Source organism: Podarcis vaucheri (assembly GCF_965113315.1).
Source record: "Podarcis vaucheri genome assembly, contig: SUPER_1_unloc_1, whole genome shotgun sequence".
NCBI lineage: Eukaryota > Metazoa > Chordata > Lepidosauria > Squamata > Lacertidae > Podarcis > Podarcis vaucheri.
Window position 1 is genome coordinate 428277 of NW_028118828.1, and position 27584 is coordinate 455860.

At 45.3% G+C, this 27584-nt stretch overlaps 1 protein-coding gene across 7 annotated transcripts; it reads left to right on the top strand.

Annotated features, from left to right (window-relative positions):
* The first annotated feature begins 3878 nt into the window (after positions 1-3878).
* On the top strand, positions 3879-26040 carry ICA1L (islet cell autoantigen 1 like). Of its 7 annotated transcripts, none has more exons than XM_082242373.1 (13): positions 3879-4221; positions 6284-6449; positions 6734-6806; positions 7563-7686; positions 9348-9546; positions 10616-10741; positions 11965-12063; positions 15052-15134; positions 16919-16965; positions 20198-20266; positions 23318-23527; positions 24285-24383; positions 25779-26040. In XM_082242373.1, exons 2-13 carry the CDS (start codon positions 6291-6293, stop codon positions 25895-25897), a joined length of 1407 nt encoding a protein of 468 aa, XP_082098499.1. In that variant the 5' UTR covers positions 3879-4221; positions 6284-6290; the 3' UTR covers positions 25898-26040. The 7 variants fall into 7 exon arrangements, with proteins under 7 accessions (XP_082098499.1, XP_082098500.1, XP_082098497.1 ...); XM_082242374.1 differs by having other exon boundaries at positions 3879-4159; XM_082242371.1 differs by having other exon boundaries at positions 3880-4221; positions 6237-6449.
* Positions 26041-27584: the final 1544 nt, after the last annotated feature.

Here is a 27584-nt window from a genome sequence, read left to right on the forward strand (position 1 = left end):
TCTGATGCCATCAAGACACTTAGAGTGAGCAGCTGGAGGAGGGTGCCAATATTGGGAGCCTCCAGAAGGAGACCCCCCCCCCCAGCAGGCTCTGGAATTGCCTCTTCAATTCCTGCGGGAAAAGAGAGGTTGAGTGCTGGGTTAAATCTTGCAAGGGTGCAAGGAGGAGAAGAAAGAGCTTTGCAAAGGGAAGTCAAAGCAGAGGACACACCTCTTTGTCGTCCTCCTTTTCTGCGCCCCCAAGAACAGCCTCCATTGTCCTATGCAGGATAGCACTGACCATATTGCTGCTGAAATGGGGTCTCATGAAGCTGGAGAGAGAAAGGGAAGGGGTTAGATGCTGCCTCCTCCAAGTCTCCCTTGCCCCCTACTGCCTGCTTTTGCCCACCCAGAGCTCCCTGTGGAGTTCTGCCCCACCAACCCCGCCCACCCCAAAGACCCCACTCACCTCAGCTGGAGGAGGGCCTCCAAGACCAGGGCCAGGCTCAGGGTGCGATCCCTGAAGCGCTCCAAGTGGCCAAAGATGTGCTGGAAGACAGCAGAAGAGGAAAGTCCAGCTACTTCTGGGGGTCTCCAGAGGACGGCTCTGACCCCAAACGTCAGGCTTGTCTTTCCAGGGGGTTGGCAACCCCATGCCGTAAGCCAGAAGCGTCCTCCTCTCCAGCAGATGCACAAGCCCTTCCCAAAGCCCTTCTCTGTCCCTCCCTCCCCATAGGGGTCCCTCACACCACTCATCACTCACCATAATAGCTTTGGCCGTCTCCTGCTTGGAGCACTTCAGGGTTCGTAGCCTCCTGAGCCGAGCTGCCTGGCAGTTCTGGATGACCTCCAGGAGGTATAGCTGATCTTCCTCCAGCAGCTGAAACGCAAAAGTCAGTCTGTCAGTTCCTCGTGGGGAGAGGGCTCAGCCGCATCTGATAGTGCAGAGTGGGAGGCAAAGAGCCTGAGCAGTGGGGGGCAGGCTCTCGTTTTATCCAATACTCACCCCTAGGGAAGGGATGTGGAACCCCAGCACATTTGCAAAGACATGGGGGCAGGGGAGTTTGTCCCCGAGCCCTTGGCAAGGCTATTCCAAGAGTTTTATCCTGGATTCCAAGTCCTACAACGGGAGGGACACCCCAGGCCTTTTGGGCCAATCCTGGCCTCCTGCCCTCAGAACATGGCTCCCCAGGGAAGGTGCCCCTCCCACTGACAACTGCCCCCCCCGCCCCCCACTTTTGAACTGCTGTCGTCAACGTTCTTTTCCTGTCAGAGACCTTAACGTGTGGGGTGCAACGGGCCCACCTAGAAATAAAAATACAGTACCCGTTGTCTGCACCATCTCAACGCCCATAATTCCCACCGCCCCAGTTCGTCGGGGTGGGGGAGGGCGGCCATGGGAGGGGCGGAGGGAGGGTTTTGCGCTGGCACACCTGCGGCACACCGCCTGTGGCACACCTGCAGCACATTGCCTGCAGCACACCTGTGGCACACTGCCCGTAGCACATCTGTGGCACACCGCCTGCGGCAAACTTGCAGCACACCGCCTGTAGCACACCTGTGACACACCTACCTGTGGCACACCGCCTGCGGCACACTTGCGGCACACCGCCTGTGGCACACCTGTAGCACACCACCTGCGGCACACTTGCGGCACACTGCCTGTGACACAGCTGCAGCACACTGCCTGCGGCACACCGCCTGCGGCACACTTGCGGCACACTGCCTGTGGCACACCTGTGGCACACTGCCTGCGGCACACGTGTGGTACACTGCCAGTAGCACATCTGTGGCACACCTGCGGCACACCTGTGGCCACTGGTGAAGGAAGAGTTCGGTGGGAGCGCACCAACCCTGGGAGCGCGACCCCCAGGATGCCATCGCGGCTGTCCCCCCACCCGTGCTGGGCACCCTGCCCCCGCAGGCAGCATGCCTTGCCTCCAGGATGTGGTACCATGCCCCTGCCGACAGCGCACCCGCCCTTGGGATGCGCACCAGCCCCACCCCCGCCTGCTCCCTGCCCCCAGTGCTGGAGCATGAAGCTCCGCCACTGCATGTGGCACTTTTGCAGCACACCGCCTGTAGCACACTGGCGGCCAGTGGCGTAGCGTGGGGGGTGCCGTAGCGTGGGGGGTGCCAGGGGTGCCGGCCGCACCGGGCGCAACATTGGGAGGGGGGTGCATTTGGCCGGCCCTTCGCAAGACGAAAGTCCATAGGGAAATCTCCAGGACAGCGGGGAAGCGCAGCGCGTCTTCCCCACTGTCCTCGGACCTCCTCCGAAGGCTGGCGGTGGGGCGGAGAGACCTCCTCCCGCCACCAGCCTTCGGAAGGCTGCTCTGAAGCCTGGCGGCGGGAGGAGGTCTCTCCGCCCCACCGCCAGGCTTCGGAAGGCTGCTCCGAAGCCTGGCAGCAGGAGGAGGTCTCTCCGCCCCACTGCCAGCCTTCGGAAGGCTGCTCCGAAGCCTGGAGGCGGGAGGAGGTCTCTCCGCCCCACCGCCAGCCTTCGGAAGGCTGCTCCGAAGCCTGGCGGTGGTGCGGGGAGACCTCCTCCCGCCGCCAGGCTTCGGAAGGCTGCTCCGAAGGCTGGCGGTGGGGCGGAGAGACCTCCTCCCACCGCCAGGCTTCGGAAGGCTGCTCCGAAGGCTGGCGGCGGGAGGAGGGCTCTCCGCCCCACCGCCAGGCTTCGGAAGGCTGCTCCGAAGCCTGGCAGCAGGAGGAGGTCTCTCCGCCCCACTGCCAGCCTTCGGAAGGCTGCTCCGAAGCCTGGAGGCGGGAGGAGGTCTCTCCGCCCCACCGCCAGCCTTCGGAAGGCTGCTCCGAAGCCTGGCGGTGGTGCGGGGAGACCTCCTCCCGCCGCCAGGCTTCGGAAGGCTGCTCCGAAGGCTGGCGGTGGGGCGGAGAGACCTCCTCCCACCGCCAGGCTTCGGAAGGCTGCTCCGAAGGCTGGCGGCGGGAGGAGGGCTCTCCGCCCCACCGCCAGGCTTCGGAAGGCTGCTCCGAAGCCTGGCAGCGGGAGGAGGTCTCTCCGCCCCACTGCCAGGCTTCGGAAGGCTGCTCCGAAGCCTGGCAGCGGGAGGAGGTCTCTCCGCCCCACTGCCAGCCTTTCGGAAGGCTCCTCCGAAGCCTGGCGGTGGGGCGGGGAGACCTCCTCCTGCCGCCAGGCTTCGGAAGGCTGTCCTGAAGACTTGTGGTGGGAGCAGTGGCGTAGCGTGGGGGGTGCACCTGGCGCAACATCGGGGGGGGGCACGGAAGAGACTCGAGTGCTAAAATCCACGGGTTAGGGGGCGCAAATTACTCGCCTTGCCCCGGGTGCTGAGAACCCACGCTACGCCACTGCTGGCGGCACACCACCCGTTGAAACAAAAACATCAGTGTGCACCATGAACAATTACAGAAAGAGCTAAAGTTGAGTTGGTCCTAATAAAATCATTTGGCACTTTTGCCGTTTGGACTCCTCTGCCTCCTGAACAGCCTTGTAAATAAGCCCACAGAAGTTAGGTAAAGGTAAAGGGACCCCTGACCATTAGGTCCAGTCATGGCCGACTCTGGGGTTGCGGCGCTCATCTCGCTTTATTGGCCGATGACAGCTTCCGGGTCATGTGGCCAGCAGGACTAAGCCGCTTCTGGCGAACCAGAGCAGCGCACGGAAATGCCGTTTACCTTTCCGTTGGAGCGGTACCTATTTATCTACTTGCACTTTGACTTTTGAACTGCTAGGTTGGCAGGAGCAGGGACTGAGCAACGGGAGCTCACCCCGTGGCGGGGATTCGAACCGCCAACCTTCTGATCAGCAAGTCCTAGGCTCTGTGGTTTAACCCACAGCGCTACCTGGGTCACAATTAAGAGAGAGAGTAGCTGGTGTTTCCATAGTGGTCCTGGAGATTAGGAAGCCCTTCTCTGCGGCCAGCATGGAAAAAAACCAGGCTACTAGTGTCTCCTTTAGCAGGCCATTTTAAAAGTTGTCATTTATCATATGCACCCGTCCACCACAAGTCTCCTGCGTCACCTTGCTGGCCAAGGAGGAAGGGGCAAGTGATCCTTCGCTCCTCAGCCAGGCTCCTCACTTGCCTATATAGAACTCCTAGTTGCCTATAGCAACCAGGAGAGTTCTTAAATACAAAGTTTTACCAGCCTCGCACAGCTGCTTGCATATAGACTTTTTAACCTCGTGTTGAAGGATGTAAGTAAGTCTCCTTTCAAGCCCTGAAAGCTGACCAAGGGCTGTCTTCAGGTGACTTAAAGGTAAAGGTAAAGGGACCCCTGACCATTAGGTCGTCATGACCGACTCTGGGGTTGCGGCGCTCATCTTACTTTACTGGCCGAGGGAGCCGGCGTACAGCTTCTGGGTCATGTGGCCAGCATGGTGAACCAGAGCAGCACATGGAAACGCCGCTTGCCTTCCCGCCGGAGCAGTACCTATTTATCTACTTGCACTTTGACGTGCTTTCGAACTGCTAGGTTGGCAGGAGCAGGGACGAAGCAACGGGAGCTCGCCCCGTCGCGGGGATTCGAACCACCAACCTTCTGATCGGCAAGTCCTAGGCTCTGTGGTTTAACCCACAGCACCACCCGCGTCCCACTTGCTGAAACTTAAAAGGAAATGTTTAGGGCCTGAAGGTATCAGTCAATGGCCTTAAGCTACTTGTGAAAGCGGTCACTGTGGTGGTAGCAACAATTGGGGCACGATCCTTTGGAGACCAGATCCGCCTCTTTTTTGGCAGCCTCTCCCTCACCCCGCCCTGCCAATACCACCGCTTCAACAGCCTCTTGGCAAATAGGAAGCACTGCTGGTCTTCTCCCAATGGCAGAGGGTTGGACTACAGGGGTCAGCAAGGTTTACCTCGCCTGGGCTGGTTCACTCCAGCGGAGATCCCTTCGTGGGCCAGATTGTGCCTGCGATTTCCAGTGCCTGCGTATGCGCAGATGCGATATCCGTGCTGCGGAAGCGAGTCCCCGCGCTGTGCCGGTTCAGCGCAGTGTGTGCAAACTCGCTGGGCAGGCAGCTCAGCTTGGGGGTGGCTCATGGTCCGGTTAAATGACCCCTATGGGCCACTTGTGACCCATGGGCTTTGGTTGCCTACCCCTGACATAGGCTTTCAATTCTCTACAACTGGGCATGCGTCATTTGAAATGACGGAACATAGGAAAAGAGACTGTTGCTATTTAAACCACACCGGTCTACTACCCTTAGTATCGCAAGATTGTCCTGAAAGCACTTGGACTAAAACTGTCAACCAAAAAGCTTTACTTTTCTGGTTTATCACCGCAACAGTTATTAACACTGGGTTTCAGTAAAGAAAATAATTTAATTAAATAATATTTAATAATTTAAATAATTTAATTAGACAGCGCCTATACAATATCGAGCGACAGAATAAACTGGCCATGATAAGGAAATTTTGTCCATGGTATGATTATTTTCCACCTAGTCATTTTGACACTCCAGCACCCTGCTTGCAAAATTTGACAATTCCAAAATACAGACACGCTTTCACTTTCGCAAGATTGAATATACTGCCTTCGGCTGTATTTGAGGGTTGATTTTTTAAAAATTCTCTGGAAAAACAGTTGTGTCCCTGTGGAGATGGCAGTATTGAGTCAGTGGCTCATGTGCCTCTGGCTTGCACTCTTTATAAGGATTTGAGGAGTGAGGTTATTACCCCTCTATTATTCTCCATGTTGGGTCGCTCAACCATTGCTACTGTGGCCTTCCTTTTAGCAGATCAAGATGATCAGGTTACAGCAAAAACTGTAAGGTTTTTAGTGGGGGCAATTAGAATAAGCTCTATTATTTGATTATTGATGTAAACCTCTAAAATGTATTTTGTATAGTTACGTTTTTAGCTCTATCTTCAGTACATAGTATTTTATTTTATTGCTATGGCTACTGGCTGATGCAAATAAATATTCTTCTGATTCTGAAAAGGACTTTTGCTGTCACTTTTCCAAAAAGAAAAAAGAGTCTTAAAAATTCATAGGGATCTCAATCTGAAATAGCTGTTCAATAATTTAAATTTCAGGGAGTACTGTAGTAAACAATGGCATTTAATCTGATACGGAAAACTGATCTAGTTAACCAAGCATAAATATCAAGTTGCTAAGCATCACATCCCAGTGCAAACTTAGACTGTTGCTTGCAAACTATGTACAGCATTTCCTTTCAACCAGTTCCAAGAAAGGAAGTTTACACTTCCTATATTTTAAGCTTGAGAAATGCACTGAAGTGGTACAGCGTATCCCCAATTTTATCTTCTTAGATACTTCTTTATTGGACTTGTGGACATCTATTTACTTTTGGGTTTAGTGACTCCATGGACACCTTCAAGCAAGGTCACCTGGAAGACCAGTCAGTAGTCAGCAGGATGCAGAAAAAATACTGGAAAACAAAACAAGTTTTAATAAAGGTTACAGGAAAGAAAGAAGATGAACATGTGGTAGCATCTGACGCAGAATTAGATGCCAAAATAGAGGTAATTATTTACATACATATATCGGAGAGAGATTCATTTATAAGTACAGTTCTTTAATAATACCATGGGTGGCATACAACTTTTACTCAGAGTAGAACCATACAATTAAGTCAGGGCTATTACTTCCAATAGGTTTACGCTGAGTAAAAGTTAGCTGAATTTATCAAATGGTTATTGATTCAGCTTGTATTTGGGAGGTTTGCTAGTTAAATCAACGGTTATTTCAATGTTCACATTTGTTTTTCTGGCCAAATTAATTTGCTGACAGACTTTTTATTTTTAAGGTTTTTCACAGCATTCAGGTGACCTGTACAGATCTTCTGAAGACAATTGAAAAATACCAGCAGAGACTTAATGGTAAAATGAACAAAAATCTACCTGTTTGTTGCTTTATAATAATGCTTTTTCTTGATGCCAGATTCCTTAATCCATGTTACAGTGAAATAAGATATATATTCTATACTGAGTGAGATGAATGTTTTCAGGCTTTCAGTTTTTGCCATATATTATTCATAGCACTTTACAACAAGAGTTGTACCATAAGTTAGTTAAAATAAAAAAATTCCTTCCAGTAGCACCTTAAAGACCAACTAAGTTAGTTCTTGGTATGAGCTTTCGTGTGCATGCACACTTCTTCAGATAAGTTAGTTAATAATTCCTGCACTTTCAGGTTGTGAGATTGATATTAAACAGCTGTGAAGATGGTGGCAGGCAGCAGAGTGAATCAGGCCCATTGAATGTACTTTTGAATGCTTGAAACATCCCCTCATGGAATGTAATGTCAAAGGACCCAGTTCCTTTTCGATGTGACCACAGGGCTGCTCGCCCATCTCTACTTTCAGTAGTTAATTTATTATATCCTTGTTGTCAGAACAGTGCAGCTATGAAAAACTACAGTAAGCCTATGCCTAAAGCAAAAATCGCATAGTCAAAACACATTGGGTTCAGTGGTGGGTTTAACTCTCATGAGCATGCGTATCCTGCAACAGAGAGAACCTCACATCGTTTATGATCTAACAATGTCACTAAGAAGAATGCTTCTCCTTTCCTGACCTTGCTTTTAATTTGTGTGAATATGTGTGAACTGATTTATTATGTATCTCCCTTTTGTAGATCTATCTGAGCAGGAAAACGAACTAGGGCTTTTTTTAAAGTTGCAAGCAGATCAGGGTGAAGCTCAAATTGACAAGATGACTGATGCCACTGGCCAGGCCCTCTGTTCTTCTTCCCAACAAAGGTTTGTGTGTTGTATAAAAATAATATGTTGACTAAGGGACGCGGGTGGTGCTGTGGTCTAAACCACCGAGCCTCTTGGGCTTGCTGATCAGAAGGTTGGCAGTTTGAATCCCTGCGACGGGGTGAGCTCCCGTTGCTCCATCCCAGCTCCTGCCAACCTAGCAGTTCGAAAGCACACCAGTGCAAGTAGATAAATAGGTACCGCTGTGGCGGGAAGGTAAACGGCATTTCCATGCGCTCTGATTTCCATCACAGTGTTCCGTTGCACCAGAAGCAGTTTAGTCATGCTGGCTATCTGACCCAGAAAGCTGTCTGTGGACAAACTCCGGCTCCCTCGGCCTGAAAGTGAGATGATTGTCGCACCCCATAGTGTCACCTTTGGCTAGACTTAACTGTCCAGGGATCCTTTACCTTTAAGTAAAGGTAAAGGGACCCCTGACCATTAGGTCCAGTCGTGACCAACTCTGGGGTTGCGCGCTCATCTCGCTTTATTGGCCGAGGGAGCCGGCGTACAGCTCACCCCGTCGCAGGGATTTGAACCGCCGGCCTTCTGATCGGCAAATCCTAGGCTCTGTGGTTTAACCCACAGCACCACCCGCGTCCCTCTCCTTTACCTTTACCTTTTACTTAATACGCTGAATGAGTGTCAGATCCTTTTTTGATGTTCCAGAGTGCAAATAACTTGAATTGAGACAAGAGTAAGAACACTTCTTCAAAAACCAATGAATCCACAAGTATTAATTTCTCTCTGCTAGCTCCTTTTAGGTGTTCTTTGCTCCCATGTTGAACTACATGAGAACAAGGAGCACATTGCACCGAGTAGCCTTATGCCTGATGTTGCACATTCTTCCCTTGATATCTGCAAATGTAGCACAAATGTCTGTAGTGAGAGGGCCTTTGCGTGTATCACTGTATGTGTGAAGCCTTCTCTGGAATCTGCAGGCAAGATAGAAATTCACTAGGAGAAGGGGGAGGTATGATCTTGGCTGTATCTAACTGGGCATGATAGGTAAGACCAGTTTTTGAAAATGTCTGCATAAGAAGCTTCTGCAAAGACCATTTTGACTAGAAGTGCCCATGCAGAATTCTAATTGCATTCATATATGCTCAGGTTATTATTTGCAAAAATAAACTTTGCTGCAAAATTACGTGACTTGACTCATTATGAAGATATCCACGAAATAGTGTTTAGGATTAATGGATAAAATTCCAATTTTTTAATGGTATTTTTGAAGTAAATGTGATGTACATCTCAGTTGGATAGCGTTTAAGATATTAATAGTCTGGTGCTCTTTATTGCTATGCAAGCTCAACTTCACATGAACCTCCCATTGAAATCAGGCTGCAGTTTTAAAAAACCTTTTTTCAGTATAAAAACACATTACTGTACTTTCTTATGAGGTAAGGGCAGACACAACTATTTACAACATGACTAGTATTATTTTACTTAGAAGTAGGGTTTTAGTATCACTCATGGTTGTTGTACTTACATCATACATTAACATACATTAACAAGGACGTTAAAATAGTTACATGAATTAAACCTTTCTCCAATACAAATATTGATGATTGGAACTGCTCATTATCTTCTATATCCTCTGCCATGTACCACTGGTGTTTTGGTGTGATAACTAATCCAGTTCACTTTCCCCCTCACTTCAGGCTAGCTCTTTGCACGGCTTTGTCTCGCCTTGGACAAGAACTTGCAACCTTTAGTCGGAGGGCCGTGTCAGATACTTTGCTTACAATCAATCGAATGGAGCAGGCGCGCACAGAGTATAGAGGGGCTTTGCTGTGGATGAAGGATGTTTCGCAAGAACTGGACCCAGACACTTGCAAACAAATGGAAACATTCAGAAAAGTAGATATTCCCAAAGCTAAGATCTCCTGTTGCCCTTCAGATGTTTTGGACTACAACTCCCTTTATCCCTGACCATTGGCCATGCATCCTGATGTCATGTGTGCAACATTGCTGTTAAGTTGTGGGTGAACATATCAGATGACACAGCGATTCTTCAAACAGCTCTTGTTTATTCACAGGCCAGAACAGAACTGAACTGAAGGGTTCAGTCAGCCTGCTTATATAGAGCTCCAGTACAACGTTACTGTAACAATTTTCTAAAACTATCCAATCACTGAACGTCACTTTCGATCCCTTATTTGCATAACTATCTACAGTATCCCCCTGCTGGTCCAGGGTGAGAACTTCAGTACATAACAATTGCCCCTCCCCCATCATCCTTGCAAGCCAGTGCCTCTGCTAATGGGAACTGTGATCCAAAAGGTTGGGGTAGACTGTTGTAGGCCCTGTTTCCTCCAGGGATTGCATCTGCGGAAGGATTGGTGATGAGTTTCAAGCACATGCGCTCTCTTCTGAAATCTTTCCACGCTCCGTCACGCCAAGAAGTGGGAATCCCATATTTATTTGTACATTAAATCCCCCTGGTTCTGCAGGATAAAATGGACTTTTGGAGATTTCAAGAAGGAGTTAAAGAGAAAGAAACAAAGACTTGTCCTTAATTAAGAGTAATAACTCCTGGGGTGTGAGTTTGTGTAAATATTGCAGGAATAGGAAGACACATCCTCCTAAATAATCACTGCAGAAGTAATTTATTCTTTTGCTTATGTTTGTTTGAATTGGCAAGGAGATGTCCAGTCAGTGCTTCAGCGTGAGAGGAATATGTAGAGTACACACAGATCAGTATACAACATACAAAGAAGCTAATGGGAGTTGTCATAGCACTAATACAAGGTTAACTGTTCCCCCATACAGTATGTGCCAAGCCTGATCTTACAGGCTGCTGTGCTTAAGCTCTTATGATTGGGCTGCTAAGTATAAATAGTGAATTTTAGAGCATGCACCTAAATGAGTGTTGTGCTTATTTGTTTGCTTTCAAACGTCATTTCAGTTTCCTCTTTTATTGTTCTAGGTGCAGATGCAGGTAAGAAATACCAAAGCACAGTTTGATAAGCTGAAGATGGATGTTTGTCAGAAGGTGGATCTGCTTGGAGCCAGCCGCTGTAATATGCTGTCGCACTGTCTTGCTGTCTACCAGGTATTCGCTCCCATTTTAGACGGCATGAGAATTTCTCTGCCATTGATGAACGACCTTTGAAGCTGAACATGCTTAGCTTAATGTAGGCTCTTCCTGTGTTCATAATGATCTAGTAGGCGTAGGATGCTTAAGAACAGCTGACTGATGGAAGTATAAACAATATATTAGGGTACTTCCACATGACCTAGGTCCCATCTGTGGATGGGATGCAGGTGGCGCTGTGGTCTAGACCACCGAGCCTCCTAGGTTTGCCACTCAGAAGGTTGGTGGTTCAAATCCCTGCAAGGGGGTGAGCTCCTGTTGCTCTGTCCAAGCTCCTGACAACCTAGCAGTTCAAAAGCATGCCAGTGCAAGTAGATAAATAGGTACCACTGTGGTAGGAAGGTAAACAGCGTTTCCGTGTGCTCTGGTTTCTGTCACGGTGTACAGTTGCGCCAGAAGCGGTTTAGTCATGCTGGAAATCTGTCTGTTGACAAACGCTGGCTCCCTCGGCCTGAAAGTGAGATGAGCGCCGCAACCTCAAACCAGCCTTTGACTGGACTTAACTGTCCAGGGGTCCTTTACCTTTACCTTACACATTTAAAAGCAACGTCATGCCACCCTGATGTTCAGGGTGCTGAGACTGGTTTAACAGTTAGTCCCTCTTTCGAAGCAAGTCAGAGGATAGCAGCTATATGAGGGGAATAGGAATCTCCTCACCACTCTCCGCAGCCTTAACATAACTACAGTTCCCAGAGTTCTTTGAGGGAAGCCATGAATGTTTAAAGTGGTAGGATAGTGTCCTACATGTACAGTGCAGATGGGGCCCTTGAGTAGTTAAAGGCAAGCTTTCCCTGTTCACCTTAGAATTAGATCAGGTTTTTTAAAGCTCCTGTAGAACACTCAGAAAAAAATGTCTGTTTTTTCCTCCAGAAAAAGACAACTCCATCCTTGCTCTCTGTGCTATTTCACCTTTTTTCCAAGCTAGCTGCGCAACCACAATTGACTAAAATGTGTTCCTAAATAACAGCTCTGGAGGGCAAGTGTTTCCTGATGATATTTTAAGTGTAGCCTGTCCATTTCAATGCAATCATATAGAAAAAGAATGACATCTATTCATTATTTACTGTATATTCTTTGCTATTTCAATTTTGTGCGCAAACTGATTTTTTAAAAAGATAATATCACACACACACACATGTACATACGTATACTGTAAATGTATCTTACTTTGCTTTCTTTAGATGACCTTTTTGCATTTCTGTGAAAAGACTGTTCAAAAGATGAATGAAATTAATGAAGGCTTTGCACATCTCCACTCGTATCATCAGAATGCATGTGAGGTAAAGATATTTTTCACTTAGTTGGTCAATTAAAAAAAAACATGCCAGGTCTAGAAAGTAAGCGTACTGCATTTTGCTAGCTAGTTTGGGATTGTGTTTCCTTGCTTGTATCCGTTTTATAGCGGAACCTCGGTTGTCGAACATAATATGTTTCGGTAGATCATTCAACTTCCGAAACGTTCGACAACAGATGCGCAAAGGTCTGTCGGCAATTTCCACTGAGAAAATTGAAAAACTCTCCACGGAAGCCGTTCGACTTCCGAGGCACGTTCGAAAACGGAAGCAATTAGTTCCGGGTTTTCGCCATTTGACTTCCAAAACATTTGGCTTTGAGATGCTCGAAAACCGAGGTCCTACTGTATTTAAAAATATACTGTTTAGTATTTAGGTCAGTCAGCACAGCATATTCTGCGCTCCAAGTGTATTTTCAAGTGTATACTTAGGCCCAAATTACTCATTTTGGAAAGATAGAAAGCCACTGCCAAGCTGTGTCTTCCTAGCAAAGTGTAGTTGAAAAAACGTGTAATGTGATAGCATCATATTAATATCTCCCTGTCTCATGCTGCTTGTGGGGCAGAGGTGTGAAAAAACTTAAGACATGTAATGACATGTAATTCATTTCCCCATCCACAAGTTATGACTTTTCTTTATCTGAAATACGTGGTTTGAGCCTTAGGTGTAATTCCAAAAAAACTTGCATATGAGATAGGATTGGGCTTACTGGGAGAAAGTAGTGGTTTGTCTTGCATGGGGACGTCATGACTGCCAGGATATTCTCCTCTATTATTTTAATGTCCTTTTAGTTGTTACATTTAGGAAGGCCTATTCCAGTTTAGAGAGGGATATTTGTACTGATTAGGTCCCTGCTGGTACAACAGAACCTCCATGGCAAGAGATGTCCCAAAAAGCCTTTTAAGATGCATGACTGTCTCGAAAGGAAAAGGAAAAATGAAGCCTTAACTGTGACCATAGTAATAATGTGAAAAGGAAACAAGGCTTGGCAATTCTATCAATATGTGGCTCGTAGAGTCTGCTTGCCTTTCCATGATTGTTAATGCATGCTTAAGGGTACAGCCCTTTATTTTACACCAACTGTGGGGCCTTAGCACCTGGTATACCTTAGCAATCGGTCCAGTATACCTGGTGGAGCGTCTCCACCTCCACCATTCTGCCCGGACACTGAGGTCCAGCGCCAAGGGCCTTCTGGCAGTTCCCTCACTGCGAGAAGCCAAGTTACAGGGAACCAGGCAGAGGGCCTTCTCGGTAGTGGTGCCCGCCCTGTGGAACGCCCTCCCACCAGATGTCAAAGAGAAAAATAACTACCAAACTTTTAGAAGACATCTGAAGGCAGCCCTTTTTAGGGAAGCTTTTAATGTTTAATAGGTTATTGTATTTTAGTGTTTTGTTGGAAGCCGCCCAGCTAGAGGGGCAGGGTATAAATAATAAATTATTATTATTATTATTATTATTATTATTATTATTATTATTATTATTATTGTAGGAGCCAGTGGGGTACATAAAAGCCGCTGTCAAGACAGGTGCACAAGGATGGTGGTGTTAAGTTGTGGGTGAACATATCAGACGACACAGCGATTCTTCAAACAGCTCTTGTTTATTCACAGGCCAGGACAGAACTGAACTGAAGGGTTCAGTCAGCCTGCTTATATAGAGTTCCAGTACAATGTAACTGTAACAATTTTCTAAAACTATCCAATCACTGAATGTCACTTTTGATCCCTTATTTGCATAACTATCTACAGTATCCCCCTGCTGGCCCAGGGCGAGAACTTCAGTACGTAACAGGTGGGAATATGAACAGGGTTGTGCGATAAGGGTAGGTAGGCCTGGTAAGATGCAGCACCAGCTTAGCAGATGGATGGTTGTGGCATGGTCCCATGTCTTCTCAGGAGGATTCCAATTAGGTCCTGGGGCTGGGGTCCTAGCCTGCAGGGGTGCCTGGGGCATCTAGAGATCTGTATCCTTGACTCGTGTGATGGTGGGTGTTGTGGTATTGCGTGCTTGTGTGTTGTGCACATTGAGGTGGCATCGCATTGCCCTGCCATACCCTCAGATTAGCCAGTGTGGATTTACTGCTCCATTTGTGGCCAGCATAAGAGCAGTGCCTCTCTCATGTCGTGTGACTGGGGGGCAGTGATGCTGTTGTCAAGGATGTTGGAGGCACGGCTCGTTTTTGCTGTGTTTTTACATGCTTCTCCCTCTTTGTCCTGTGGTGCAGAGCACATATTGATACAGTGACATTTCACTGGCATACTGGTGGCATCGTCCAGCCCCAGTGTAATTGTGATAAGGAAGGGGTCCAATATAAGTCAATAGGTTGTTGTTGTTTAGTCGTTTAGTTGTGTCTGACTCTTCGTGACCCCATGGACCAGAGCACGCCAGGCACTCCTGTCTTCCACTGCCTCCCGCAGTTTGGTCAAACTCATGCTGGTAGCTTGGAGAACACTGTCCAACCATCTTGTCCTCTGTCATCCCCTTCTCCTTGTGCCCTCCATCTTTCCCAACATCAGGGTCTTTTCCAGGGAGTCTTCTCTTCTCATGAGGTGGCCAAAGTATTGGAGCCTCAGCTTCACGATCTGTCCTTCCAGTGAGCACTCAGGGCTGATTTCCTTCAGAATGGAGAGGTTTGATCTTCTTGCAGTCCATGGGACTCTCAGGAGTCTCCTCCAGCACCATAATTCAAAATAAACCTAATTATGAAGCATAGTATTTATTCTTTCTCCCTAGAACATAACCCATCAGCTGGGTTACTAGCTTAGCAATGTTCTAATATCAACAGCAAGCTTTCAGCATGCACAGTACTTATTGAAAACAAATTACATTAAGGTTTTCTGTTTTTTACTATGGTGGCCTGACAATTATATATATAGGAAAGCTAATACTCTTACACAACCAGTCTTAGCCTAATACAAGTCTTGTTGGAGGGGATCAAACTATAGACAATTTTATTTTAAATAACAATTTTATGAGCAATTGCAGAAGCTTGTTAACCAATCTACCGAGGAAGAGGAGGAGAATGCAGAAGGAGACACTACCCCTGAAATGCTTGATAAGTAAGTTTTAATGGTTTAACATTTCAGAGAACTAAATAGCCAAAACTGAGCACATGGTCCAGCTTTTTGCATGCCAGGTAAGGCTAAGGAAGGGAGCAAGGCTTACTTCATTTGCTGGAGGCCACATGGTGGTGGGGAGAAAGAGGCTGACCAAGTCAAAGGGGTCAGAGCAACTTGTAATTCTTGACATCATAATTGTTACCATCCTGGTTGCTGAGTGTCTCTGGAGGAGGCTGGCATACTCATTCCCTTCCTTCATTCTCCAGGCTCTTGCAAGAGAATAAAGATTTCCTTAGCTGGTTCTCAGTGTCATTCATCTCGAGCGGGGACCTGCCAGTGTCTCTCCTCTATTCCACTTTAACAACTGATTCCAGGACATGGTCTGAGGACCATTTTGCAGAAGCTAAGCTCCCGTTGCTCGGTCCCTGCTCCTGCCCACCTAGCAGTTCGAAAGCACGTCAAAGTGCAAGTAGATAAATAGGTACCGCTCCGGCGGGAAGGTAAACGGCGTTTCCGTGCGCTGCTCTGGTTTGCCAGAAGTGGCTTAGTCATGCTGGCCACACGACTCGGAAGCTGTACGCTGGCTCCCTAGGCCAGTAAAGCGAGATGAACGCCGCAACCCCAGGGTCAGTCACGACTGGACCTAACGGTCAGGGTTACCTTTACCTTTAAGCAGCTCTGAGCATGGTCAGTGCCTAGAAGCGAAAGATGGGCTATAAAGATGCTAAATAAATAAATTGAAATGAACAGAAGAGTCTGCTCATAAGCACTTGGACTGCTTGATGCTCTGTGTAGGATGGGAATTCATGTGCTGCCAGGCCAGTTGGATACACTAGTGCATGGGGGGGTGCTGAGGAACAGAGATCCTCTCTATGTGCTGGATCAAGCAGGTACACACAGCTGCTGTTACTCTCTAAATCAGTGGTCAGCAAGGTTTATCTTGCTTGGGCCGGATTGCACGTGTGCCTGCAAATTTTGGCGTGTGCAGATATGATTTTGGGGGTCTGCATCTGCGCAGATACAATTTCCAGCACTGTGGAAGCGAGTCCCCATGCTGCGCTAAACTGGCGAGCAGGCAACTCAGTTCGGGGGCCGGTCAAAAGACAAGACCTCAGCGGGCCGTTTCCGGCCCATGGGCCTTAGGTTGCTGATCCCTGCTCTAAATATTTGATGCACATGTTGGGTGTCTGCGCTGTATCTTTTACAAGGGCTGTTAGATGTGATCAACTAGGTGAATCCAGAGAGCATGAATACCTTGTTGTGGCAATGGGAAGCTACCAACCTACGCCCTCCCCACCCCCCCATATCCCATTTAGAGACAAACAACACCCACTGGTTTTACAACCCGGGCTGTGGGTTTCCAGCTTTTAAAATAAACAATATCTAAGACTAACATAATACTTAAGGGCAGGGCATTTTCCAGCCAGAACTCGCAGGCACCACTGCCATTACAAGAGAACAAGGGTGGCTTTTGTGGTGAGTTCCGGCACTTCTTTTTCTAGGGGGAAAAAAGCACTGCTTAAGGGAAATAGATTAACTATTCTGTGCAGATATTATTCCTTGGATCTTGACCATATGAATTCAGAAATAAAAGTTGGAATCCTAAGAAACCTTACCTGGTGATATGCTCTTTTGAACTTAATGGGATTTACTTTAGAGAAGGTATATGTATATAGGCTTGCACTGTTAAGAGGCATTCCTATTTTTTACTAATATTACCACAAATAAATGCTTCTAGTGCCATAAAGCTTGATATGACTGACTTTTATTTATTTTTACTCAAGGCTGATTTTACTGGATGAAGATGCCTCTGAAATTCTGTCAGACTCAGGTAAGACGCCAAATATTTGGTTAGATTATCTCTGGAACCAGTAACAAAGGCTTTGTGGTGTTTCAGGGCCCCCAGATGATGATGAATATTAGGGGGGGGAGCATTTTGGATTCACCACTCCATTATTCTCCCCCTTGCATGCAAAAGGTTCCAGATTTAATTCCGGGCATCTCCAGGAAGGGCTGAGAAAGAGTCCTGGCTTAAGCCTGGAGTCTCACTGCTAGTCAGTGCAGACATTAAGTAAGCTTGATGGACCAATGATCTAAATCAGAATAAGTCAACCTACTGTAATATTCATTTATTTCCAAATTCATTTATAGAATATTCAAGAGGTGTACAAAAGTAGAGCATAATACAGTGGTACCTCGGGTTAAGTACTTAATTCGTTCCAGAGGTCTGTTCTTAACCTGAAACTGTTCTTAACCTGAAGCGCCACTTTAGCCGCCGGAGCACGATTTCTGTTCTCATCCTGAAGCAAAGTTCTTAACCTGAAGCACTATTTCTGGGTTAGCGGAGTCTGTAACCTGAAGCGTATGTAACCCGAGGTACCACTGTACTAATAATAAAGCAAAATTAAAAATATGAAGCCAACAATAATAAAAAAGCTCCAGAAATGTTATGTACTGAGTTGAATAGGATCCAAAATGCAGCAGTCTGATTGGTCCTAGAACAATAGGGTCGAAAATGCAGCAGTCTGATTGGTCCAGGAACAATGCAGCAGTCTGATTGGTCCTAGAACAATGCAGCAGTCTGATTGGTCCGCAGGAGCCACCCAATCCAGCTCCAGGTGGAAGTGAATCCACAACCTGATTGGCCTACAGGAGAATCCCGGAATTAGCCAATCACGTGGGGCCCATTGTGTAAATAATGTATATAAAGCAGATATTTTGGGGGGACTTCCATTTCCTCCTCACTACTATGAGCTGAATAAAGAGCATGAAATCCACTCTCGACTCCGAGTATATTTCAAGAAATAAGCTAGTCTAAGAAGTCAAAAGAACTAGGCTATCATAGATAAAAGCATGTACTTGAGTCACAGTACGGTTTACTGCAGGATCATGCAGCACCATCACCAAATCGTCATCCACAAATCTAAGTGATAAGGATGTGCGTAGCGGGAAAGGCAGCTTCTCAGATACCCTGGTCCAGGGCTACATTTAGAGGTGGTAGGGAGCCTTTTCTGACCAGTGGGCCAGATCTTAATGGCCCTTATGGGCAAAAGTTTGCAGGTGAGTGAAATTGCACACCTGTCAGTCACCTGACACCATAGCCCTTTGTAAGCTCCCTGTGCTGCTGCTTAAACCTCCAAAAACCAGAGATTTGAAGAGGAGAGCAGGGATGTTTAACAAAGGGCTTTGAAAGAGCCTCACCCTGCTGTTTGAGCCTTTGGTTTTCGGAGGTTCAAAGAGCAGTGCTGGGAGGGAGAAGCGATTTCCATTGAATAGAAACTACTGTCCACTCCTTGAGCAAGGTACACTTACACCACCCGTCAGCTAAAAGAGGTTTAAAGACTGTCTCAAGGCAAATCTCAAAATATGTAGTATAAACACCAACAGTTGGGAAACACTGGCCTGCGAGCATTCCAACTGGAGAACAGCCTGTACCAAAGGTGTCATGGGCTTTGGAGACACTCGAACTCAGGACACAAGGGAGAAACGTGCTAAGAGGAAGGCACGCTTGTCAAATCCACACTGTGATCAACTCCCGCCCGGAAACCAATGTCCCCACTGTGGAAGGATGTGTGGATCTAGAATTGGCCTCCACAGTCACTTACAAACACATGGTTAAAACCGTGTTTATGGAAGGCAATCTTACACAAGCCAAAGCTGGCAAAATGCACTCCTATTATATTATTATTAAATTTACATTTATATCCCACCTTTTCCCCAGTCCGGTACTCTAGGCAGTTTACAGATTAAAATACAAAAACATATATGAAATAGAAAATGCTAAAAACGGAAAAGCTTATTGCTACATTGAATACAAACCCATGCCTTTTGACAAAATAGAATGTTCTTTTTGGCTTATCTAAGGCTGCAATCCTATACCAACTTTGTTGTTATTGGTTAGTCGTGTCCGACTCTTCGTGACCCCATGGACCAGAGCACGCCAGGCACTTCTGTCTTCCACTGCCTCCCGCAGTTTAGTCAAACTCATGCTGGTAGCTTCGAGAACATTGTCCAACCATCTCGTCCTCTGTCATCCCCTTCTCCTTGTGCCCTCCATCTTTCCCAACATCAGGGTCTTTTCCAGGGAGTCTTCTCTTCTCATGAGGTGGTCAAAGTATTGGAGTTTCAGCTTCAGGATCTGTCCTTCCAGTGAGCACTCAGGGCTGATTTCCTTCAGAATGGATACGTTTGATCTTCTTGCAGTCCATGGGACTCTCAAGAGTCTCTTCCAGCACCATAATTCAAAAGCATCAATTCTTCGGTGATCAGCCTTCTTTATGGTCCAGCTCTCACTTCCATACATCACTACTGGGAAAACCATAGCTTTAACTATACGGACCTTTGTTGGCAAGGTGATGTCTCTGCTTTTTAAGATGCTGTCTAGGTTTGTCATTGCTTTTCTCCCAAGAAGTAGGCGTCTTTTAATTTCCTGGGTGCTGTCACCATCTGCAGTGATCATGGAGTCCAAGAAAGTAAAATCTCTCACTGCCTCCATTTCTTCCCCTTCTATTTGCCAGGAGGTGATGGGCCCAGTGGCCATGATCTTCATACCAACTTACCTGGACATAAGTACTATAAAACTCAATAGATTTACTTCTAGACAGACATGCATTGGAGTGCAGTATAAGTTACATGTGATAAAATTGAAAAACGGGATAGGGATAAGGTGGGTATAATATGTAGATATAAGGATGGAGCGTGGCATGTTCTAAGCGACAAAGTGAATGTAAAGATTTGTTTCCCAAGTTTGCAAGGACAAAACTATTAAATACTAAGAGCTATATCCAATTAAGTCATGCTCATTAGACATATTAAAATCAGGGACTTGACTAACTTAGGCTACTCCGAGTATGACTTAGTTAATTACATCCCACAATATGAAGCTTTTACTGGTATTTTTGTGTCCGCTATAGTAGTATATTCACTGAGATGATGTAACACCATAAGCAGTATTATAATGGACAGTGTTGAACCAGATAGATTATTTAGAAATTTCTGCTTGGGATTTATACTTTTATATTTGATACAAGTATTTCCAACGGTATTTTCTTCTGGTATTCCAGGGTCAGATGAAACAAAAGAGAACCTCTGTCAGATGAGCAAATCTGGTGATCCATGCATCCCTGAAAAAGGTAATAATTCTCAATCTGCAAAGAAATTAATGCTTCATTTTATTCATTTATTTAACAAAATAATATATGCTGCTTGATTGCAACAAAACATCAAGATGGTTAGTATGAAACATTATAATAGCTATATAAAATAATAGAAAATTAATATATTAACACTTTCCTTTCACAATGGCATTCTCTGTGTACAGAAAATAGCTGTATTGTGATGCATTAAGGACAGTGTGATTGCATTCTTCCTTTGATATTGGGTGCCTGGGCTATACAACTTGCTTCATATAGTAAATATGATGATGAGTGGGTGTGTATACAAAAAAGCAAAGGGGGAGGACAGAGGTCTAGACACCATGTTCTCTAATGCCCCATTGTTTTAACAACAATTTGCTGAATTCATTAATACCTTTTGCGATCTTTTTAGTTGCATTCTCTACAATTCTGCCCCAATTCCTTTTTCTTTTCTTTTTTTGCATATTCTTTAAAGGAGTGAATTAGTGGACTGTCTTCTCTTCTGTGGTTTTAAGCCTCTCTTTCTTTTTACTATCTCTTAATGAATTAGTGTGGCCTTTTGGTCTCCACTATCAACTCCACATTTATAACATCCACCAACCTCTCTTGCTCCTCTTGACCTGAGGAATCCCATCACACTAGCAGCTGTCTTGCAACTTACCAGCTGGCTTCAGGCTCGCTGAGTTTAAGTTGGAAAAGGGACTAGGAAATACGGGTAATTTTCATGCGGTTGCTAGACAACCAAGCAGTCATTCCCTGTCGTTTCTCAGTTAACAGGAAGTATTAGTAGATGCCTCTATGGTTGCTGAGTAACCACTTGCAATCCTCTCCATTTCCCCCTCTGTCACTTAAGGTTTAGTGGCCCAGCTGCCCTGAACTTAGCAGAAAAGTACTACAGCTGCTGCTATTACACTATAATTTATAGCGGCAGTAGGAATGCTGCCTAGAACACTACTGAGCTGTTTTTTGTTTGGCCCAGCCATAGCTACCTTAATTATTATTTTTTCAAAAAAAATTATTGGTTTTCACAATATTATAAACAAACACACAAGACAAACAAACATAAATCATAGCCTTATTGAAAATTACACTTATTAACTTTGTTAAGTGACTTCCTCGCTTCCCCTTGGTTGAATTTCATTGCATGTCCTTTTAATGGTTTTCCAAATCCCAATTCTTATGAAATTTAACTTAAACATTACTATCCTTAAATCTTCACCTTATGGAATTAAACATATTAATTCATCACTTAACATAAATAAAATCCTAAGCCAATTAAGTATCTGCAAGCTTGCAGCCATAGCTACCTTTAAGCACAATGTTTTACAAAAGTAGTAGAAACTATCAGCTGTGTTGACGTGAAACAGCATCCGGTTCTGGGTGATTGAAAATAAAGCAGTCATGAATAGGAGAGTACCTGAATAGGGGCAAAGGAGTGGTAGATCATTCTTGATTAGGGGGAAAAACACCTCTAATATTCATTTACACTGGACAGCAGCTGGCTCACAAAACATCCTCCCTCTGTCTCGCCACACCCAGCCTTCTTTGCCGAGAACTCAGGCACAGTCATTATACCTTACTTGGGTTCTGCACCCTCTCCTTTTCATGAATGTAGGATTGTCCAGGCATTATCCAGCCCATTTCCCTTTCCTTGCTACCAGTTAGTTTCCGTCTTCCTGAAGCACAGGAGGCAAAGTGGCTTTGCCAAAAGCTGTTGCATAGCATTTGCTGCATCCTCAGCTGTTGAGGCCGCAAGCCAAATAGCACACACAAAGACAGCTTATGCCCTAAAAGCAGATCTCTTCCAGCTACGGCATCTGCCAGTGACCGAGACTGGCAAGCACAGCGCTGAATCTGAGAAGCTTGTAAGCCACAAGCTAGCTCCATGCAGACTAGACCCAAGTTGCCTACAGGCCGAGGCAAGTTTGCAGGTTGTACTTTTCTTCCTAGGTGTGCTAAATAGCTTTCATCTTTTAAGCAACTGATCTAGAGGAACTGATCTTGTTGTTGAAAGTTCTCTCGGGGTTTGAAATAAGGGAGTCACTTTAGTAAAGGTAAAGAGACTCCTGACCATTAGGTCCAGTCGTGACTGACCCTGGGGTTGTGGCGCTCATCTCGCTTTATTGGCCGAGGGAGCCGGCGTACAGCTTCCGGGTCATGTGGCCAGCATGACTAAGCCGCTTCTGGCGAACCAGAGCAGCGCACGGAAATGCCGTTTACCTTCCCGCCGGAGTGCTACCTATTTATCTACTTGCACTCTGACATGCTTTCGAACTGCTAGGTTGGCAGGAGCAGGGACCGAACAATGGGAGCTCACCCCATCGCGGGGATTCAAACCGCCGACCTAGGCTCTGTGGTTTAAGCCACAGCGCCACCCGGAGTCACTTTACAACCTATTCAATTAGCCTGTCAGTTTGTTTTCATGGCACTAATATTGGAGAAATGTATTTGGGAAACGTGTAGATGATAACCAAGCCATCAAATATTTCGAATTCTTACGTACCAGGACTTTTCCATCCCTATATCACTCTGCAAGACTTTAACTACAATGCCTTGGCAGTAACAACCTTTGGTGGTAAGTTGTGTAAGAAGTAGAAAGTTCAATTTATCTCAGCCACCACACTTCTCACTCCAGTCAACATGTAGCAACTAATTCTGTGCCCAGATTCTTTTACAAAACTAACAAAACACTCTGTCAACTAGTTGTAAAAGCAGGTGTGTGTATCTATCTCCCACTTCTTTCTGAAACAGCCAAGTTTCAGGATTTTCATTTTTAAAATGACCTTGTGCAGCCTTTGCTACTGGCTAGGAAGGAAGACTTTACTTATGGGTCAAGTTTCTCAGGTCCAGCTCTAGAATCACATTGTGCAATCACTGGAGAGCTATGCAAATTAGAGATCATTTGTGGTATGTTATTGTATATTGATATACTTGAGAACAAAGAATGACTGTATTGCTAAATAACTTTTTGAGGCATAAGTAGGCCCAAGGGGAAGAAATAGGCTGCTATTCCTTTACCATCATCTTTTTATTTTACATTTATTTCAGAATTTCCAACAGATTCTTTGGAAGAAGATTTTGAGAGAGATTTTTCTTTCCTGGAGAATTTATCAAGCCCCAGTTCTTCAAGCAGAGGAAATATTATTCAGGAATGTCCCTTCATGGATCTCCCTGTTCAGGAACCTGCAACAGAGGCAAAATCCCTAACTCACGCATCTGTATTTCTGCCTTCACAGCTCCTCGATTTTGGCCTTCATAGTAAGTATTAGGAAAGGCAGTTTTTAGTAACATAAATGGAGGAGAAACATGATTTAGCAATGGACTGAATGAGGGGAATGAACAAGACAGTGAAGCTAATGATAAATACTAAGGCCATGTGACTGTCAACTGGTGATGTCAATGGACAAAGAGTGTCAATGAACAGATAAGGGCGTGGGAGAAAAGATTAAAAGTATGATCTTGGACATATTGAGCATGATAATGCACCCGAACAGAAACATCAGGGAGGCACTTAGATGTGGGATTACACATGGAGAAAGTTATGGGGAAGAGAGGTGGTGGTAGATATGTACATATATATATTTTAAAAGTTTACTGACTCAGATTGCCTACCTAATTGACACCTGCATACCATACAACTTTTTCAGGTAAAAAAACCAGGACATGCATCTTTTGGGATGTGCTCCCAGGAGAGTCACATGACCCACCAAACCCCTGTCGGGGTGAGAGTGCATCACCCAAAATGGCCACTGCGATCTCATGCAAAATATTAGCATGTCCCCCTTCCACCTGCCACCGTGACACTTGGCAGGCATGCACCTGCTGTTCCTAGAATATTTGCTAGACCCCAAAATCTAAACTTTTGCCATAGTTATTCTTGAGGGTGTAGAGGTGGGCTTACCTGAACAGCTGTAAGCATTAAGAAATTAATCTGGGTTTAGTCGTGAATGGAGCAGCATGTGTTAAGTGGTACTGTGTCAAATTAAGACGATCTTCCTGCTTTCCCCTCCCGGAGGTTGGATCGCACAGTCAGAAATTCTAGACCCTTTCTCCAAACCAGAGCCTGAGAAGCAGCAAGGACCTTCACAAACCTCACCAAAGATGCCACAAAAGTGTAAGTGATATATTTCACACAAATGGGGTGTGCATGTTCATTTTGTGCAATGTAGAGGGACGTGGGTGGCACTGTGGGTTAAACCACAGAGCCTAGGACTTGCCGATCAGAAGGTCGGTGGTTCGAATCCCTGCGACGGGGTGAGCTCCCGTTGCTCGGTCCCTGCTCCTGCCCACCTAGCAGTTCAAAAGCACGTCAAAGTGCAAGTAGATAAATAGGTACTCTGGCGGGAAGGTAAACGGCGTTTCCATGCGCTGCTCTGGTTTGCCAGGCGCGGCTTAGTCATGCTGGCCACATGACCCGGAAGCTGTACGCCGGCTCCCTTGGCCAATAAAGTGAGATGAGTGCCACAACCCCAGAGTCGGCCACAACTGGACCTAATGGTCAGGGGTCCCTTTACCTTTATCTTAGCTTCTGAAAAGGAAGGTAATCCTGACAACCGTGGTGTACTCTGAATCCCCTGGGTGAGAAATCAGCTCTTTAAACAGAAACTGTAAAGGCATGTTTGAGGGAGAGATACAAATGCGGATTCCCCCCCGCCCCCCCCCTCCACACACACTGAGCATGAGGTGAAACCATCGTTGGGGCAGGGCAGTGTCCAGTAGAAAAAGAAAGCCCCTCTAACCCCATTCAGGTCTTCCACTTTAAATGGCAGCCACAGTAGCTTCATTATGTAAATAAAATTCCCAACGAAAAGTAACTGAATTATATGTAATGCTTGCAGTACTAAACAGACAACTTGTTTTACTGTCCATTGACCTTGATTGTTAGGAATACAGTGGTACCTCTGGTTACGTTAATTCGTTCCGGAGGTCCGTTCTTAACCTGAAACTGTTCTTAACCTGAAGCACCACTTTAGCTAATGGGGCCTCTGGCTGCTGCCGCAGCGCTGGAGTACGATTTCTGTTCTCATCCTGAAGCAAAGTTCTTAACCCGAGGTACTATTTCTGGGTTAGCGGAGACTGTAACCTGAAGCGTATTGTAACCCGAGGTACCACTGTACTTGTCTGTTTATTAAATAGTTTTTAAAATTAACAACTATTATTTCTAAGTGGCTTAAAAGGATACAGTACAAAAAAGTAAAAATCACCAATCCACTCATTAATTAAGATGAAGGAAGAGAATGTCTGAGCAGTAAAAAATATTTCTTAAAAGCTCTGTCTAGGTCAGGGGTGCCCAAACTTTCTTCAAAGAGGGCCGGATCTGATGAAGTGAACATGCTTGAGGGCCGACCATTTTCTACGATGATTTTACCCATAAGTTATTGAGCTTTTTTTAGGATTTGACCCCAATAGATAAACTGCCACAAGTGCTGGGTGAAACCCCCAAAACAAACTTTGGATATGCCTGGTCTAGGTCAAACAATGAAATTGGTTTCTTTTACCTGTATTTCAGCTGTGGAGAAGACTAGTAGCCAAGACATGTCAGCCTGGTTTAGTGCCTTTGCAGACTTGGATCCTCTTTCAAATCCAGATGCTGTTGGACGTTCAGATGATGATCTCCTTACTGCATGATTAAGTGTAACCCAGAACATAAAACTACTTTGGTATGAAACTATCGTGTCCTTCCAAGAGAGACCTTAAGACACTGTTGCACACATCATCGCAGATAAAGAACATCCATGTTGTCACATAAAGAATATCAGGAGTGTAAAGACCACCTATGTTTCTTGATTTCATATCTTACGACACAGTTAATTAGGATTTCACCCATATATTCAATAAATGAAAGTTATAGAAAGCTGGGCAAACTATATTATCTTTACTATTACAGCTAGATAACTAGTGTTCTTTACGTTAAGTCCTTGGTGCATATTTTTGCTTAATCACTTCTTGGACTTTTGCCCTCTTATATTTCATCTGTTCTTGAAGGACAAGCAGTGTAGACGATACAGTTATATGCATATATCATCATAGTTTTCCAAACCTTTTTCAAAATGCCCAGTACATTGTAAAAATCCCTATATTGCATATATAAGCTATTTTTAAAGTACCTGTGAAGGATAGATAAATAAGTCAAGTATCTTGCAGCTACTGAAGATCAGTTATGCTAAGAGGTCCAGCTAGAGTCCCGCAAGCCCTTTATAACCTGGAAAAGGTGCATCTGGAGGGTAATTAGGATCAGAAAAGTGAAGTTAAATGCTTCCCGGCCAATGTTTCCTTGTTGCTTTTCTCTCTGAAGAGTTCCAAATTCATGTTGCGCCCATCTAGAAACACCACAGAGAGAAAACTTGCTGGCCACTTCTCGGGTCTCTGTTGTCCCTCCTGAACATGCTTTTGATGTTACAAAGGGCTGTCTGCTGATGTACCGCCTATCTTAGAAAAAGAATTTTAAAGCACCAGAACCCTACATTGGTTGCCTGTATTGGCAATCTGTTTTCCACAGTACTGATCAATTATTTGCATCGCTTAAGAAAGCAAACATACCTAGTACTGAGTCTGCTTTCATCTTTCATCTGTTATACAAGTTCATTATTTGGAAACTGATTTCTAAATGATCAGTGAACAGTATAGCTCCCCTCTATATATAGGAAAATGTTAACAGATATATAATGCTTCATATTTAAAGATATATTCTATTTAGAGACATGCGCCTTTTGAATTTAAATTGGTAGCTCATTCTTCTACTTGTGATTGCTTGCAGTTTAATAAAAAATGTTACAGAACCATCTCATATAAATTGTCATAATTTGGTGAGTACTTTTAGAAAGCATGAATTAGAAAAAAATATATTTCGCTAGTTATTCTGGTAATCAATTAGTGTAATAAATATTGTTTGAAAGTAGAAACAACATCAATAGTATTATTCTGCAACAGACTTGTTGATTATTGTTGTCAAATATGGTTACATTTCCATTCAAGTTTTGCATTTAGACCTAGTTTAGTGTCACATCTTATCTATGTAAACTTCCTGGCTGTTTTTGTGGAATTCTGGTCCCATTCTTCTTCATTATATAGTATGCTATATTAAAGGATTTTAGGGAAGATAAGAGACTAATGCAGTTTGCAAAGCTAGATGTGATGATATGAAAAATTATACTTCTATGAATAAAAACTTTTTCCCAGCTACGTTTTAACATCCCTTATATGAGTGAGTAGAAAGACTCCTCCACTTGGAGTGTGCCTGTAAGGGAACCGTTTTATATCACTTTCTTTGGGCTTCTGAAGTGCAGCACACCCTTTTCTGGGGCTCTTTGCAGTC